At 45.4% G+C, this 19,201-nt stretch overlaps 1 protein-coding gene and 1 long non-coding RNA gene across 2 annotated transcripts in view; one reads left to right on the top strand and one right to left on the bottom strand.

The window, feature by feature from the left end:
• LOC110438807 (GTPase IMAP family member 8) overlaps positions 1 to 18,100 on the top strand; it is a 27,344-nt gene extending 9,244 nt beyond the window's left edge. The window contains exon 3 of the mRNA XM_068217997.2: positions 16,059 to 18,100. Coding sequence (XP_068074098.2) covers positions 16,059 to 17,965 — 1,907 coding nt within the window. The 3' untranslated portion in view covers positions 17,966 to 18,100. The remainder of the gene's footprint in view (positions 1 to 16,058) is intronic.
• Positions 1 to 19,201, bottom strand: part of LOC141381083 (uncharacterized) — a 26,324-nt gene extending 7,123 nt beyond the window's left edge. Inside the window, exons 1-2 of the long non-coding RNA XR_012400691.1 lie at positions 19,044 to 19,201; positions 18,818 to 18,939 (exon numbers count right to left, since the gene is read on the bottom strand). This is a non-coding gene — a long non-coding RNA (uncharacterized lncRNA). The remainder of the gene's footprint in view (positions 1 to 18,817; positions 18,940 to 19,043) is intronic.

The raw sequence follows: 19,201 nt of genomic DNA, 5'->3' as shown, positions 1-19,201 counted from the left end.
CACTTCCATAGAATTTCTGGGCATCAACTTAGATTCGAATAAATTTCAAGCATCCCTTCTGTAGTATAGTGATATCGCGAGAAGAGCGAGACTTGAAGGACGAGAGTTAGAGATCAGACATGGAAGCACTAAGTTGAGAGTTGTTAATAAAACAGTTAAGTACCTGATTAAAGTCTGATGATTATTGAATTCAACAACACAACATAAATGGCGACGAGGATGAACACTTTACAGATCGACTAGGATTATCATTTAATCTTGGAAGATAGGATAAACAGGCGGTCCTGACATGGAAAACGACGCTGCTGCAGGGGCACAAGCGCCGCCAGCACATGTGGCTCAGGCACAGTTATCACCGCCTATTCCATTAAACCTCGGAGCTTCGGATTTGTATGCAGAATACAAAACATGGAAAGACTCTTACAGTTTTTTTGAGCTGGCCAGCGGAACTATCAACGCTGCTGATGTGGTAAGACGTGCTACATTTTTGCATTGCATTGGTGCACCTGTGCAGAGGATTTTTGCAAACCTCCCTGGACCTAAACAGACATTTACAGAAACTGTAGCTGCCCTGGACACTTACTTTACCCCACGGAAAAATGTTGTGCTTGAAAGACACAAATTCAGACTGAGATCTCAACTAAATGATGAAACAATTGACGCATTTGTGAATGCATTAAGGGAACTGGCAAAATCATGCGAGTTAGGCGCTTTAGAAAATGACATGATACGAGATCAACTCGTAGAGAAATGTGCACTTAGACGGTTAAGAGATAAACTGTTGCAAGAAGAAGGGCTTACACTGGAAAGAGCATTAACTATTGCTAGAATCTGTGAATCAGCCCAAGCTGAATCTAAAGTGCTCTCAGAAAACAGCGCTAAAGAAAAAGATAATCAAGTTTACTTTATGAAAGCTGCCAGAACATCAGACGCAAAATTGAAGCAAAATGCCAACAGGGTGCGACCTGAAAAGAGTAACAGCAAAACCAAGTGTTACAGATGTGGATTGACAACACATAAAGCAGATGACTGTGGTGCAAAATCTGCAACCTGCCTGTACTGCAAAAAAACGGGTCATTATGCACGAGTTTGCAGAAAGAAAAACAATCAAAAGAGGACAAAAGTCACAGAAATAAATCTAAAGATAAGATGGACCATAAAGACAAACCCGTAAGAGCAGTAAAGAACAGTTCTGATTCTGATGACTTTGTGTATTCAGTTGATTCAGAAGGAAAAGAGACCATTAAAGTTAATGGACAAAAATAGAAGATGATTATAGATACAGGAAGTGGAAGAAACTTCATTGGAGAAGAACTCTATCAAAAACTGTTTGCACAAGTTGAGCTGAAACAAACAAAGAGAAAATTCTATGCATATGCACAAACACACCCCCTTCACTGTGTTGGATTTTTTGAAGCCCAGCTAGAATGGAATTGTAATGGCATAAAAGATGACATTTTTGTAATAAAAGGAAACGTAGAGCCACTTCTGGGAAGACAGTCCTGTTTTGATTTAAAGATTCTAAATTCTGCTGATCAGGTCAGGCCAGTTGAAAATTCATCTGAAAGATTTTTGAAACTGGAGAATGAATATCAGTCTTTGTTTAAAGGACTGGGACAAATCACAGGTTACAGCCATAAAATATCAGTGAATGAAAAGGTTAAACCTGTAGCTCAAGCTTTACAAAGAGTGCCTTATTTAATGATAGAGGCTGTGAATCAGGAGCTAGATAAAATGCTGGAAGATAAAATAATAGAGGAAGTGCATGAAGGATCTGAATGGGTTTCCAACATTCTTCTCATTCCAAAAAAGGACACTAAAGAAGTGAGACTTTGTGTTGACCTAAGAGAAGTGAACAAAGCAGTGGTACGAGAAAGACACCCAGTACCAACAATAGATAATATACTGCAAGCAATGCAGGGAGCAAAAGTGTTTGCTAAACTGGATGCCCGTAAAGGCTTTTAGCAAGTCGATCTAGCACCTGAATCCAGACAAATGACCACATTCATCACACACAGAGGATGCTACCGTTTTAAGAAGGTACCGTTTGGATTGTGTAGTGCTCCTGAAGCATACCAGAAAGCCATGGATTCTATGTTATGTGGGATGCCAGGTGTGGTGTGCTACATGGATGACATGGTAGTGTTTGCGGAAACTGAAAAGGAGTTGGAACAAAGACTGAGAAAAGTTTTTCAAAGACTTCAAGAGAAAGGACTTACACTGAATAAGGAAAAGTGTTTCTTTGGACTCAAACAGATTGAGATTTTGGGTCATGTCGTCTCAGCTGATGGAATAAAACCAGATCCACGGAAAGTAGAAGCAATCGGTAATGCTCCAAAACCCAGAAATGTAGCACAGTTACGTTCGTTTTTAGGCACTTGTGGATTTTTGATGAAGTTTGTGCCTAATTATGCAAATTTGTCAGAGCCTCTCAGAAAACTCACAAGACAAGGACAAGAGTGGCAGTGGTCATCTGAAGCAGAACATGCATTTAAAGGCCTACAAAAGGAATTGGTTAGTGAACCGTGCCTGGCATACTTTAACATAAATGCACAAACATTTGTGATAAGTGATGCGAGTCCAGTTAGACTGGGAGCAGTTTTGCTTCAGACCCAAGCAGATGGAACAAAGAAACCGGTAGCATATGCAAGCCGCTCACTGACACCTACAGAACGGCGTTACTCTCAGATAGAATGCGAAGCCCTAGGATGTGTATGGGCAGTCGAACACTTTAGAGCATATTTATGGGGTGGCACATTTACCCTTCAGACAGATCACCGACCTCTCATTTATATGCTTAATCCAGAAAAATCAAAGCTTTTACCTCCAAGAATACAAAGACTCGGACTGAGACTGTGTCCATTCGACTATAAGATTGAACACATTGCAGGTAAAGCCAATGTTGCAGACTCACTTTCCAGACTTCCGTTACCAGAGATGGAAGACAACAGTTATGTGGATGAGTATATGGACAGAGTGCTTGCTGTAAATATGATGGATGTTCAAGCATTATCTCTGGAGGAACTAAAAAGTGCTACAGTGACAGACACTACGTTGACACAACTGCTTTCCATAGTGGAGACAGGAAAGTGGCCTGCTAGTCTACCTAAAACCTTACAGCCATACAAGCAGTGCGCAGACGAGCTATCAGCTTATGATGGCCTTTTGCTGCGAGGAAATAGAATAGTTCTGCCCTCTGCACATATTCAACAAGCTCTGAAAATAGCACATGAGACACATCAGCGTAGTGTTCGCACAAAGCAATTTTTAAGAAGCAAATTTTATTGGCCTAACATGGACGTAGAAAGAATGATCAGAAATTGTAATGCATGTGTACTGAATCAACCCTTGCACGAAGATCAACCGCTGCACCCATTAGAACTCCCACCTAGGCCCTGGACAAAATTAGGTGTTGATTTGGTGGGTCCTATCGAGAATGTGTATTTACTCACTGTTATAGACTACTACACATCATACCCTGAAGCAGTAGTCATAAATGACATAACTTCGGAGACTATTACCAAGGAAATGATGAAAATCTTTGCACGATTTGGGTATCCCTTGGAGGTTGTGACGGATAACGGCAAGCAATTTGTGGGGAAAGTCTTCGAAGCATTCCTGAAAACTAGTGGACTTAAGCACATCAAAGCTTCACCGTACTATCCTAAAAGTAATGGTAAAATTGAAAGATTCCATCGCTATCTGAAGAAAGCCTTCAAAGCTGCTAAAAGTGAAGGAAGAAAATGGAGAGAAGAATTATCGAAGATTCTTCTTGCTTATCGCTCAACACCACACAGAGCATCAGGTGAGACACCAGCCAATCTGATGTTCGGACGAGATGTTCGCACAAAGTTACCTAGCCTCCTCACCGAAAGTCGAGATACAAAACACATCGAAAGTCATCATAAACTCTACAAAGAAAAAATGAAACAGTATGCAGACATGACAAATCGAGCTAAAGAACACAACTTTAAGTTGGGAGACATAGTATATGTTGCAAGTATGGAAGATGGAAAGCTAGACTCGAAATATAGAGACACTCGCTATGTATTGCTCAAGCATACGTCAGACAGTTCGTTTGAAATTGTCAATGTAGAAGATGGATCCAGGATCGTGAGAAATGTGAAACACTTGCGCCATGTACCTGTTCCATTGGAGATCAGCATGCCAGATTCTGCTGAAAACTGGAGTGATGAAGGAGCTCAAGAGACATTGTTGAAGTCAGATGTTTCAGAGCAGTCACAGAATTCCTCAGTTACAGTACCAGAGACTACTAACAAGCCTGTGACTACTCGTAGTGGTAGAGTGGTTAAGAAACCTGCTCGTTTCAAGGGCATGATTATGTAGATGTTTACATAGGCCCCGTTTTCTGATTGTTTATTTAGTTTAGACTTAAAAGAGGTTGAGTAACAGTAACATGATAAGATGTTTAAGTTTGTGAAGATAATTTGTGTTTTGGGGTTATTTAAAGTTCTTTAATACTAAAGATGGGAGGGATGTAGTATAGTGATATCGCGAGAAGAGCGAGACTTGAAGGACGAGAGTTAGAGATCTGACGTGAAAGCACTAAGTTGAGAGTTGTTAATAAAACAGTTAAGTACCTGATTAAAGTCTGATGATTATTGAATTCAACAACACAACACCTTCCCAAAAAAAATCGACCGTATAATCTCCTTATCACAAATTTTCCTTGAGAAACAATCATGCACTAAACGCGAAATGCTATCTATTCTGGGGCATTTCAATTTTGCGATGCGCATAATTCCCCAAGGCCACCCGTTTATTACACACCTCCTTCAGCTCTCCTCCTTGGTCCCCGGTTTAGAAGATACCATATATCTTTCTAAACCTAGTCGCAAAGAACTCAGCTTATGGATTTCCTTCCTTAACTAATGGAACAGCTGTTCCTTTTTCTATAGCGACCTAATTTCATCCCCGGTGGATATTAACTTATTCACTGACGCTGCCCCCTCAGTCGGGTTCGGCGGCTTTTACCAAGGTCACTGGTTCGCTTCAACGTGACCCCCGCAGATGCTCAGTCTACCCAAAAATCAGCAATCATCTGCTCTTTTCGAACTCTACCCCATAGTCGCAACAGAGCTTCTATGGGGAGATGAATGGTCCGCCTCTAGTATTCTCGTTCATTGCGACAATGAAGCCACTGTTCATTGCATTAATAAAGGACGCTCACACGCACTTCCAATTATGCCCTTACTAAGATGCCTCGTTTGGACGTCAGCTAAAAAGCAATTCATTATGACTGCTAGACATGTTTCAGGTTGCAAATATCAAATTGCTGATTCTCTCTCTCTCGATTTCTTTTCCAGAAATTTAGGCTCTTGGCACCAGAAGCAGACCAGCATCCAACACCTGTTCCACATTATTCACAAATGATATTGCCATAAACCACCCATTGCATCGCCTCCATGAAACTTCCATATCCCTCATCCTTCACGCTGTCGCACCAAGGAATCTTTAGTCATATCTCAAAGCATGGAAATCATACAAACATTTCCACACCCTCTACCAAATACAATTCTCAGATTTTTCATTACTTACCATCACCTCATTTATTTACCACCTTTATACCGCCAAAAATATCCAGGCTGGCTCAATAAAAAGCTACCTCAGTGGGGTCCAATTTTTTCATAAATTGATTCACGTGGCCACCTCAGAAGCCATTTCTAACGCTCAAACCTCCCTCCTCATTAAAGGTATCCAGAAATCACCCCCCTCCCCCCCTCAACATTACACTCAACATTTTAGCAAATGCATACGCACACTCCGCAAAGGATACCTCTCGCTTCCATGTTAACTCTGGCTTTTTTTGGCTTCCTGAGGTGATCAAAAATGGCTATCAAATCGAAATTCAACCCCGCCATACACCCCAATATATCTGATTTAACATTGCTGAATGCTGAAACACTCGCCTTTATTATTAAGCAAAGCAAAACAGATCAGACAAGCAAAGGGCATTTTATTTACATATTTAACATTTTTTTCCCCCACACAGCCATTCCAAACTCTCCTAGCTTTTCTCCATTTAAGGAGATCAAAGCAGTCTGACCCACATCCCCCACTTTTTTTACTGATAACGCTAACTGTCCAGTAACCCGTTTTTGGTTTCAAAAAGACCTGAAAGAAGACCTTCGCCTTTGGGGCGTTTCCCCCGAATTGTATTCTAGCCATTTATCTAGAATCGGCGCAGCCACCACAGCAGCTCACAAAGGTCTATCCTCTCACCAAATCCAGACCCCAGGCCGCTGGTCCTCTGATGCCATCAAAGCTTACATTTGCCTCAACCAATCCCACTTCAAGACAGCCCAGCTAGCACTAAAGAGCTAAATACCAAACTCCAACTAAGGGTACGAGCTCTAACCTACGTAGGCTGGAGTGCGTGTGCTTTTGTAAATGAATGCGCAGGGGTACGTGTGTATTTGCACGCGCAGATACGGTGTGTGGATGCACACGTATACATGCATATTTGCACGTGGATATGTATATAGGTGTAGGCGTAAGTTTAGGTATGCATATGCACGTGCAAGCGAATGAGTATATGCATATGTTGTGCAGGTTGCATGTATGCTCTTACTTTTTTCCTTTCAAGCTTGCTATGCTCCTTCCCTCACTATGCTCTGACCCCCGCAGGGGTCCAATCTGAGCTTTGACTCTCGCGAGTCACCCCAAGCCCATCCACGGCCACCCCTTCACTACCACCTCTACTAAGAGCCTTCACTACCCCCTCCCTCATCCCGACTTATACTGCTACCCCGCAGGGGTCGCTCCGAGCTTCGACTCTCGCAAGAGTCACCATTGCATACCCAATAACATAGAAGCCATTATCTCATCCATAGTTAAACCAACAACTGATAAAATACCATTGTGAATATTATGAACCCCACCACCACCATTCTTGTTGAAGGACACTGAATAGACAGAATAAAAACAAATAATACTTCAAAAAACTGTTCTTCTTCTGAAAGAACTTCTTTCCAATGCACAGAATTCCAAAAACTAAAATTAACTAAATAAATCTAAATAAAACCCTGCCTGGGGGATCTGGCAGAACAAAAGTATTCTATATAATACTAAAAGATACAGCCCTGCTATTGTCATCTGCCTGCCACAAAACAGACACAATTTTTTTTTTTATGTTTGAAACTGACTTGCTGGGGCAGAATGTGGCTGTGTTTATGGTTTGGTGCTGTTGGAGGATTTAGCAGAACATAGCATCCTCCGGGTGCTCCGGTTTCCACCACAGTCCAAACACATGCAATACAGGTGAATTGGGTAAGCTAAATTGTCCCTATTGTATGTGTGTGAAAGAGAGTGTATGGATGTTTCCCAGTGATGGGTAGCAGCTGGAAGGGCAGCCACAGTGTAAAACATATGCTGGATAAATTGGTGGTTCATTCCACTGTAGCAACCCCAGATTGATAAAGGGACTTAGCCGAAAAAAAATGAATGAATGATTATACATAGAAGATGTTGACAGATGTTTGATATATCTGCCTCTGCTGATTTCACTTTTGCACACATTATAAAGTATCACTTTGTTTTATCTGCAGCATCACTGACTGTAAAATGCTTCCACAAAGAACCTGAAGGTTTTTTTTTCTTTTGACTGGTGGAGGACCAAGAAATGGCTCAGCAGCAGTCTCACTCTTTTTCATGGTGCCCAAATGTATTTGAGGAGTTTCAAGTTAATAAAAAGTGACGGGAAGCTATGCTAAGGTTAACTAGCCTATAGCATATATCTTGCTGTCTGCAAAAGACAGTAATTTAGACATACCATATAACTCCCATAAGTGCATACTATTCGACACAACTGCACAAGCATCGTTTTAACCTTTATAAACGAACGTTAACGTTACTCTGTCAACAGACTATTGTCTAAATTACCGCGCTAACAGAGCTAACGTTGCGTAAACAGAGAGCACCCGATTGCAGATGTCAATAATGCTGCATAATGCAATATCCAGATCAAACTCCGCTTAAACTGTGCTACAAGTTTACAAACTGCATTTGGAACCCAATTAAGGTACAAAAATCTATTTAACAAAAATAGTGATGCAGTGAAGTATTTTTTTCGCTCAGCCGAGCCTTCTGTCTGTTGCTGTGGAGAAGCTTGTGAAGACAACTTTTACCTCCGCCCCGCAACTCTCTCTCTCTCTCACTCACTCACTCACTCACGCGGGCATGCACTGTGGTCTCATGAGGAAACGCTGCTTTTTGATATAATGTTTTTCTTGCTCCCGAATACGAATAATTTTTCAAGTATTCGTTCGAAATAAGTAATCGTAAAAACACGCTATTCGTGCCTTTCCGAATACTGTATATATGCATATATACTCTTATATACTCCTTTTCGATTGATCTGCCCCTTCTTTCGTCCTTACAGCATGAAAGCTTCCGCTACCTTTACCCTTCTCTGATCTCCCCCCCTTATCTCCTTCTATTTCCTCAATTTCTTTTCCAGCGTTGAGTTCTCCGCTAACTGTTTTCTTTCAGCGTCACTCATTTCGCTATGTTCTTCCTTCCGCTTAGGCCCTCAATCCTCAGCTTTTACTCCCGCAGGAGTGACTAAAACGAGCTTCAACTCCCGCAGGAGTTCAGGCCCAATGGAGTTCACCCTCTCATGCAGGAGTCATCACCGCCTAAACCTTCCAGACTCTTGCTTGGGCAATCTAACCCCAGCTCCCACCCCCGCAGGGGTGCATATATTTGAGCCTTGACTCCCGCGGAGTCAATCCAGCCCTACCCTCACCCCGCCTAGGCTCTAGCAGTCTACTTTGTTCTGCTCCCGCAGGAGCTTCTCTTCCTAAGCTATCAACGCTATATCCAGCAGCCGGATATGGCATTGTTACATCTGCATTTTGGAGGGGCTCTTCAATACGCGGCTGCTGTCCCAAGCTATACAAAGGCATTTTGGGGAGTTCTCGAGATCTACCTGTGATCAAACTCCCCTCCCGCCTTGCAACGGGAGGGAGCCCAGGGCTCAAGGATCTCATGAGCTCAGGGCTCTCCCCGGACAGCATGCCAAACAAGCTTTTATAATTAATCATCAGCTAAGTGTGAACTCTTGAAGTGAAGTTTATGTATAAACAAATTTCAAGAGGATCACGTGCTTATGATTGCTAGCGGCTGGATTCGCATTATCCAATTCACTACGCTCCAATCAGATGACTCCTAAACTACTATAAATACCCTGGGTTTCATTCCACTGCTATCTTCGTTTTGAAGAGTCTCCCCTTCCTCCCCTACTCCTCCTTCTTAGATGGGTGACACGGTGGCCCAGTGCTTAGCACTGTAGCCTCACAGCAAGAATGCCTCTGGTTCCCCTTCGGTTGGGGAACTCCAGTGCTATAAGTGGATTTGATGTTAAAATCCACGTATGGGAGGTTTCGGTTCAAAAGCCGCTTGTCTGAAAGAGTATTGAACGGGCCAATGAAAACATGAATTGGCAGCGTAAGCTTGCGCAGGTGTGCCTTATTGCCAATTATCCCAGCATATAAGCACACCTGGCACTAGCAAACGCCATCCTTTTTAAGCTGAAGAGACTGTTTAACAGCTAAAGGACAGTCATTATGGCAACGGAGTATAGCACTTCCGTTCCCCTCCTCGGGGAACGTAGGATTCCTTCTGTAACCTCGAATGTTCCCCTTTGGTTGGGGAACTCCAGTGCTATAAGTGGATTTGATGTTAAAATCCACGTATGGTAGACCATGAAAAACGCCATAATGACTGCACCTTACCAATGCCTATGATGAGAGGGCAGTCAAGCAAGCGTGACGTACTCAAATCATGGAAGGCGCGGTCCTCCAACGTGCCCTTGGCCCTAACTTATCCCCACTTCAAGGAAGCTTTACGGAATAGGTATATTTTTTTGGGAGTCGCTAGCGTCTAGATAATTCTAGGAGTACGACAGTACGTTGGGAAGCGTGCACTCCCAGTAGGGAGGACGCTGCGGAGACCATCCGCACCCAATAAGGGAGACAAAATGGAAAACATATGGACTAACCCTAAGGAGGGGGAGTGCACGTAAGAAGGTGGTTAGCAGATAGGGAAGGCACAGGTCCACCCGAGAGGGGGGACTGAGCCGTGGCAGAAAAAGCATATGGGATCGCCAGAGGGGATCGCACATAGCCGGCACCTATACCCAAAAACGTGGGCTGACCAGCGGGCAGACCTAACGTAGTGGGCCAGCAGGTGACTCCTCCGCTGAGTCCGTGCTGGGGGCCTCGGAGGAATCTGCAGGGCTCACCGAACGGGGAACTTTACTGACAGACAGGAAGGTGCACATCTCTCCGTGTTAAGAAAAAAGGGGCACCACAAGCGAATTACAACACCCCACCGAGTTGTTTCCTCAATCACCAAGGGTTACCTAATACCCTTGAGGAAACCGGCGCCACTCGCAGATTGTTAAACCTTGCAAATGTGTTGGGTGTCGCCCAGCCCGCAGCTCTACAGATGTCTGTTAAATAGGCGGTGCGTGCACGTGCCCAAAAGGATGCAACGCTCCGAGTGGAGTGCGCACGCACTCCAGGGGGACGCGGCTGACCTCTGCTCAAATAAGCACAAGAATGGCCTCCACAACCAGTGGTATAATCTTTGTTGGTCACGGCACTTCCCTGCTGCTGACCGCCATAACAGACAAAGAGGAGCTCAGATGATTTAAGTACTGAGTACAGTCCACATAATGCGCAGGGCGCAAACTGGAAAAGGCTGGGTCTGCCTCCCCCGGGGGCAGCGCTTGCAGGGTTACTACCTGATCTCTAAAGGGAGTGGTAGGAACATTGGGCACACAACCTGGGTGGGCTCTCAGGAAAACATGAGAAAATCCAGCCCGAATTCCAAGCACGAGTCACTGACCGAAAATGCCTCCAGGTCCCCGACCCTCTTAATGGAGGCCAACGCGACCAGCAGAGCTGTCTTCAGGGACAGAAATCTTAAGGATACTGAATCGAGTGGCTCGAAGGGATCTGAACGCAGCTCGTGAGAACGAGGGCGAGATCCCAAGAGGGCATGAGAAGGGGGTGAGTTGGATTAATTCGCCTAGCGCCTCTGAGGAACCCGATGATGAGGTTATGCTTTCCCACTGTGCCGCCAGCTACCATGTTGTGATAAGCGGAGATAACGGCAACGTAAACCTTGAGAGTGGAGGGCGACAGCCTGCTCTCCAGCTTCTCTAAAAGGAAAGAGAGCACAACACTGATCTGGCAAGTTTGGGGGTCTTCTCTGCGAGAGACACACCATTCAGTGAATAGACTCCACTTCAGGGCGTAGGCGCGCCTCGTGGAGGGGGCTCTAGCCTGAGTGATGGTATCAACCACCGTAGACGGCAGGTTACCTAAGTCTTCCTCGCGTATAAAGGACCACACGGGGAGGTTCCAGAGATCGGGGAGAGGGTACCAGATGGTGCCCTGTCCCTGAGAGAGTAGGTCCTCTCTCAAAGGGATCTGCCAGGGGAGGGCTGTCGCGAGGAGGGAGAGCTCTGATATCCAGGTCCGGTTGGGCCAGAGGGGCGCAACTAGCAGAACCTGCTCCTCGTCCTCCCTGACCTTGCACAATAGCTGCGCGAGTAGGCTCACTGGGGGAAACACATACTTGCGTGTGCCCCGAGGCCAGCTGTGGGCCAGTGCATCCGTGCCGAGAGTGCCCTCTCTGGCGCGCAGCGATTCAGCCGCGGGTGACTCCAGGGGAGCAGACGGCGGGCGAGCTGAGACATGCGGCGAGAGCGCATACCCCCCAGGCGGTTGATTTACGCTGCCGCCGCCGTACTGTCCGTCCTGACCAGCACATGTTGCTGCTCCAACACCGGAGAAAAACGGTGGAGAGCGAGAAAAACTGCCAACAGCTCTAGACGATTGATATGCCAATGCAGCTGGGCACCTTTCCACAGGCCCGCAGCTGCATGCCTGCAACACACGGCTCCCCAGCCCGTGTTGGAAGCATCTGTTGAGACAACAACATGACAGGACGCCTGTCCCAGAGGCACACTGGCTCAGGAACGAGGGGTCATTACAGGGGCTGAGGGTGCGGCGACACAGCGCAGTAACAGAGACTCGGTGTGCGCCCGCATGCCATGCGCGTCTTAGAACTCGATCTAGAAGCCAAAGGGATGCTAAGGCACCCTCTTAGTTTGGTGAAGACCCGCGGAGACAGAGAGAGCCCGAAGGGGAGGACTGGCGGTGGCACGGAAGAATGGATACATGAAAATACGCGTCCTTCAGGTCTATATCTGCAAACCAATCCTAAGGACAAACGCATCGGAGGATGCGCTTCTGCGTAAGCATTCTGAACGGCAGCTTGTGAAGACAGCGGTTCAAAACGCGCAGATCTAGGATTGGCCGTGACCCACCGCTCTTTTTGGGTACAATGAAGTACGGGCTGTAGAACCCGCTCTCCATCTCGGCTGGAGGAAGCGGCTCGATTGCACCCTTCGCCAGGAAGTCAGCAATCCCCTCTCGCAAGAAAGGGGCGAACAGGGGGTAGACCTTGGTGAAATACACGCTCGTGAACTTGGGGGGCCGTTTCGCAAACTGAATCGCGTAGATGAGTCCGATTGTGCGTATGAGCCACCGCGAGGGGCTGGCCTGTGCTAACCAGGCAGGGAGAGCCCTCGCTAATGGCGTCATCGCTTCAACCGCTGACGTACCGGAGGTGGGGCAGCGCGGAGCGGGTGTGCTGATCTGGGAAGCGCGAGGGTCCCGCGAAAGAGCGTGAGGAGAGCGATTCGCTCTGGATCCGCACCCTGACACCGGAGAGGGGGCTCGGGGGCTGGAAGAAAGGAGACCGTGCCCCCATCGCCAGTGAGCCGCTGGCGGAGCATGCAGACCCAGCGAGCTGAGAAGAAGCGCGTCCCAGACTGGCAATGCTCCCAGCGCTCGTGAGCCACTGGCGGAGCGCACCGAACCTGCGAGCAAGAGAGCACAGTGTCTCAGACTGGCAGATTTCGGGCTGTCACATCCGGGGAAGTGGAAAAGTGCCCCTTCATTTCGTGGCAGTAAAAGGTGCCGTTGGAAATGGGGCCCCGCCCTCCAGCGAGGAAAGAGCAAGTTTCCTCTTCTCCAGATGGCCTGTCCCAGGGACGCTTCGCGGTCCTTTGCTGGACTTAGCGGCGTTCTTGGCAGGGGGGGGGCTGCCTGCTTCCGAGGTGCTCGACACGCTCGCTTCGCCAGAGGCGTGGGCGGGGGCATGCAGCTCTCTTAGGCGGGCGCCTTCGGCGAGGAGCAGGTATGGATGGCACGGCGGGCGGAGCGGGCTTACGGACCCGCCGATAAGACATCACCCATCAGACTGCTCTCTCACCGCCTCGAATTCCTGGGTGAATTCGCAGACAGTGTCGCCCACCAGCTTAGGATATGGGGGAGTCAAGAAAGCGGACTTTGTCGACTTCACGCATATCAGCCAAGTTTTAGTCATGGGTGGTGCTCCTGGACCACTAGTGTGGACATCGTCCTCCCCAAAGCACACGCAGCGGACTTAGTAGTCTGAAAAGCTTAGTCGGCTGCAGTGCGAAGCTCATAAGCCTGGGTTGGACCCACTCTCATGCAGCTCGGCCAGCGCATGCGCTTGGTAGCGCTGGTATGTGGCTATCGCATGCAAGGCAGAACAGCCTGGTCCGTAGCTTTGTAAGCTCTAGCTCCGAGGAAGCAGAAAACTTACAGGCTTTGGATGGGAGACGAGGTGGACCCCGTTAAGAAGAGGCGCCGCGCGGATTAACCGTAATCGTGCACTCAACCTGAGGAATCACCACATACCCCCTGGCCGCTCAACCATTTAGAGTGGTGAGGGTGGAGGGACACGCAACACGAGCAGAAAAAAGTGCCCTTTAAGACCGCGTGAGCCTACTGTGCACCTCCGGGAAGAAGGGAACGCCCCTCTAGTTGGTCTGGCCGCGGAGCTGGGGGATAAACCATCTCCAACCCACGGCCGAAGCAACCCAGGAAAGCACGGCTAACATGTCCGTTTCAGGATCTGTTTTGACAGAGCTCACCTGCCCGAAGGGGGCGAGCGGGTCTGGATCATCATCGGACAATGAAAGCTCACCCTCCGATGCCGCGGTGGACGTCTGGTCTCCGGTGTCATCGAGCGTAAGGGCTACCATCTGTTAGACGGATTGCTTCCCCCGCCCGAAGCTAACAGCGCCTGGAGGAGTGAGAGGTCTGCGGGCCCGTGGGCGACGGATTATCTCACGATGAACCCTCTGATCTGCCCGAGTGCCCGCTGCAAAGCAAGGGACAACTGGGGTGGTTTGGCCTTTTGCAAAGGCTAGCCGCGATCTTAACTGCGCAACAGTCATAGCATCGCAATGACGACATGAACTGCCCGCGAGCAACGCATTAACACGCTGGAGCATGTAACGTAGTGCCCGTGCCCATCATCCGAGGACAGAAATCCACAGCATCCAGAAACGCACAGTCAGAGCGCCGTCCTGAAAAGGACGTGCTGCACGACTGTGTTGCTCTCTTTGTGAAGTTGCAACTTCATGCGCACCGCTCTGGAGGACCAGACCCAAAGGATCGCCAGGCAAAGGAGAAAACCCAGCTCGACCGTCTGCCGCTGCGTTGTACACACTCTGGACCGGGAGAAGCTCTCGTTCACTCGACATCGCTGGATAACAACAGGAGGAACCCTCATCGACTCGATCAGAAAAGACTCTGAAGTGAAAACGATGGCGTTTGATGGCGCCAGGTGTGCTTATATGCTCAGTTAATTGGCAATGCAGCGCACCTGTGCAAGCTTACGCTGCCAATTCATCGTTTTCATTGGCCCGTTCAATACTCTTTCAGACAAGCAGCTTCTAAACCGAAACCTCCCATACGTGGATTTTAACATCAAATCCACTTATAGCACTGGAGTTCCCCTCCTCGGGGAACGAAGGGTTAGTTCTGTAACCTCGAACGCTCCTGGCTTTACCAAATCAGCAGACATTTCACATCACATGCACTTCTCCCCGTGCTCACGTGGGTTTCCCCCGGGATCGCCGGTTCCCTCCCACCTCCTAAAAACATGCAATTAAGTCAATTGAACAATCCAAATTGGCACCAGACATGCTTCTAGTACATAGTTATTTTCAAGAGCAATCACTTACTACAGCAGGGGAGTTCTCGAGATCTACCTGAGCTCAAACTCCCCTCCCGCCTTGCAACGGGAGGGAGCCCTGGGCTCGAGGATCTCATGAGCTCAAGGCCCTCTCCCGGGACAGCATGCCAAAAAAGTTTTTATATTTAATTATCAGCTAAGTGTGAACTCTTGAAACTTATTTATACTCCTGAAATGTGCAGTATGTTTTTAGCAGTACTTGTGCTTATTACAAGGTCAAGAATTAAGTGTTTTTATGCTAGTATTGACAAAAATTAAACAACTATTGTTAAAAGTAAAAATCCACAAAGGCAATAGTTAAATTGATCAGTTAACACTGAACAAAAGATAAAGGGAATACTAAAATAACACACCTTATATCTGAAGAAATGAAACATTTAAATTAAATACTTAGTGGTTTGATGTGCTGACAACAAAAATCACACAAAAAATGATCAACTGAAATCAATTTTATTAACCCATGGAAGTCTGGATTTGAAGCTGCACTCAAAATTGAAGTAGAAAAACACAGACACAGCAAACCTTCTTGCCACAGCTCTCATTGATCGGGCTGTAGACTCCATCGCATGCTACCACTTGAGTGAAAGCACCGCCAGCATTCAAATGTGACCAAAACATGACCCATAAAGCACAGGAGCTGGAAAGTAGTCTGTGGTCACCACCTGCAGAACAACTGCTTTATTGGGGATGTCTTGCTAATTGCCTATAATTTCCACCTGTTGTCTACTCCATTTGCACAACAGCATGTGTATTTTATTGTCAATCAGTGATGCTTCATAAGTGGGCAGTTTAATTTCACAGAAATGTGATTGACATGGAGTTACAGTGTGTTGATGAATTTATTATTAATTAAATGTTTCCTTTATATTTTTGTGCAGTGTGTTTTGTATGTTATGATAAAAAAAAAAAAAAACTAAACCTGATATGATTTTCTGATGTTGATTGTTCAGAAGATCTGCAGTGTCTGAGGATTGTGCTGATCGGGAGAACAGGAAATGGAAAGAGCGCAACAGGAAATACTATTCTGGGAAAAGAGGAGTTTTGCAGCCAATCAAACACAGATTCAGTGACGACTGTTTGTGAGAAGAGAGTTGGAGAAGTTGATGGTCGATCAGTAGCTGTTGTTGATACTCCAGGACTCTTCGACACAACACTGAAAAATGAAGTCGTGGTAGAAGAAATAGTGAAGTGTGTTTCACTTTCAGCTCCTGGACCTCATGTGTTTGTGATTGTGTTGAGTTTGGGAAGATTAACTAAAGAGGAGACAGACACTATTGATCTGATCAAGAAGATATTTGGTACAAAAGCTGCTCAGTTCAGCATCGTTCTGTTCACCAGAGGAGATGATCTTGGGGATGAATCTATAGAGGATTATGTGAAGAGAAGCAAATCTGCAGACCTGAAAAAACTAATCAGAGATTGTGGAAACAGATTCCTGGCTTTCAATAACAGAGAAAAACAAGACAAAACTCAAGTGAGGAAGCTGTTAAAGATGATAAAAGAGGTAAGAAATAATAATCAGGGTGGATACTTCACTAATGACATGTTTGAGGAGGCAGAGATGTCCATTAAGAAGAAGATGGAGGAAATACTGAAAGAGAGAGAAAGAGAGATTCAGAAACAGAAAGAAGAGTTACAGGCCAAACATGAGATGGAGATGAAGAAACTCGAGGAAGAGAAACAAAGAGCAGAAGAGAAAATGGAGAATCAACTGAAAGAAAAGGAGAAAAAACTCAGAGAAGAGTTTGAAGAGAAGGAGAAAACAGATCAGAAGCAGCGAGAGATTGAAAACCAGAAACGATTAGAAGAGGAAAAACAGCAGAGAGCTGAATATGATCAGAGAATAGAAGAAATGAAGAGAGAGATCGACAATCAGAGATCACAGTATGAACAACAGCGGAAAGAAAGAGAAGAAGAAGACAGAAAGAGAGAAGAAAAATACAGACAAGACCAAGACAAGATGAGAAATGAACAAGGGCGAATTATAGACGAGTTAAAGATAAAACAAGAAGACGAAACTAAAAAGAGGGATTTAGAAGAGAAGAGGAGGAATGAAGAAGAAGAGAAGGAAAGACAGAGATGGAAAATAAAAATAAAAGAAGCTGAAAATGACAGAGAAGAGATACAAGAGAATATTAGACAACAGATGAGAGAATGGGAGGATGAGAAGAAACAACAAATGAGAGAACGAGAGGAAGAAGAAAGAAAAAGAAAAGAGAAACACGAAGAACAACTGAGAGAAAAACAAGAAGAACTGGAGAAAATGAGAAAGAGATTTGAAGGAGAAAGAGAAGAAGAACGACAGAAGATGGAGGAGGAGAGACAGAAACAGAGAAGAGAAAGAGAAGAAAAGGAGAGAGAATATGAGGAAAAGAGACAGGAGACAAAGAGACATTATGAGGAGCTGGAGAGAGAGAGAAAAGAGGAGTGGGAGAGAAGAAAACAAGAATATGAAGAGAGACGAGAAGAAGAGAGAACAAAATGGAAAAGAATGAATGAAGATCTGAAAAGAGAGCAGGAAGAGGAGAAAGGTAGGAGAGAAGCAGAAGAGAAAGAAAGACAAAAGAGAGAAGAGAAAGAGAGAGATGAAATGAAACAGAAACATGAAGAAGAAATAAAAGAGATACAGAAGAAACATGAAGAAGAAGCCAGAAAACAAGCAGAAGAGTCCAATGATTTCAGAGAGAAAAAAGAGCAACTCATTCAGGAGCTTCAGCAGATGCTGGAAGAACATCAAAAACAATATCAACTACTGGAGAAACTTTACCAACACTTTAAAGATCAGAAAAGTGAAGAAGTGAAAGAACTGAAGAGAGAAATTGAAGATTTAAAAAAGAAAACATGTATACTTATGTGACACAATCATGATTTTTATGAAGCCAAACATAAATTATACTTTTTGTTATTTTTAGCTTAGCTTTGGTTTTCCACAACTCATCAGTTTCTCTTTTATTCTGGTGAGTGAGTTATTATTTGTAAAATCAAGCACAAATTACACTTTTCAAATGCTGAAATTTAGGGACACTGAAAAGACTCTAGAAAAAATTTATAAATATAAATATTTTTTTAAATACCCCCTTGTATCTATGCAACTGTCTTCTTAAAATGATACTTGACTGTAAATTGCTTTTTGTATGAGCATCAGTAACTCAGTGGTTAAGCGGACACATTTGTCTGCTGTAAATAACTCATGTGGACGTATGCTGCATAATCATCAATTATGTGAGTTCATGTCATTGTGAACATTACAGTGTGAGTGGAGATTGAATGGATGCTCCAGGACGGCATTAGTGAGCTGCACAATCTCCCTGGACATTCAGATTGAAATTCCCTGTTTAGATTGTACAATTATGTCCTGTTTTGAGCATGCTCTGCATGATGTAGAGTATTGTGGATATTTGTAAATTACAAATTAGCAATGAGATGCAGGATTCAATTGCTTCTTTCATGTAGAGTTAAAGTGCACAATTGATTTCATATCTGCAATTCATCCCATCGCAGAAATCCTAGGATTTTTGATGGGTTCCATCTCTGTATACTGCTTTTAAAAAGACAGAAAACGTAAGAGAGAGGACTGCTGCCTCCATGAAAGTTGTGGCAACAGCACATTTGTTTGTTTAATGTGTCATCACGTGTCTATGTCGGTGTGATGAGGTGACTTGTCCCTGGCTGACAAACAGTGCTCAAAATTCAAACATAATTTACTTACCAACATTATACAGAAAAGCCTGAGGCGATTCGGGTACACACGTCCGCCATCAGCACATTGGTTGTCACACACACACAAACGCATCCACAAACGCATTTCTTCATCTCCATCCATAATGCACGCTATAGTCACAAATACACGCATATACATGTTGTCTGAGTGTTTAATGTTTTTGGTTTGTCCGTGTCTAAGTGTTGTTTTCGGTTATTATTTGTTTAATTTTTACCGGTTGTTTGACTTCCGTGCTTCTCCTTTGTCAGTCTTCCTGGTTGCACTTCCATCCGCCAGTCAAACAGAGCGCCTCCCAGCGGCCTGGCTAAATAGTAGGGATGGCTGACGTGAAACTGACGTTTCGACACAGTGTCGAGATCCCGAAGCGCAAGC

This window comes from Danio rerio, chromosome 3 (genome assembly GCF_049306965.1).
Source record: "Danio rerio strain Tuebingen ecotype United States chromosome 3, GRCz12tu, whole genome shotgun sequence".
Classification (NCBI taxonomy): Eukaryota; Metazoa; Chordata; class Actinopteri; order Cypriniformes; family Danionidae; genus Danio; species Danio rerio.
The sequence above is the reverse complement of the archived record's forward strand: the minus strand, read 5'-3'. Positions and strand labels throughout refer to the sequence as shown.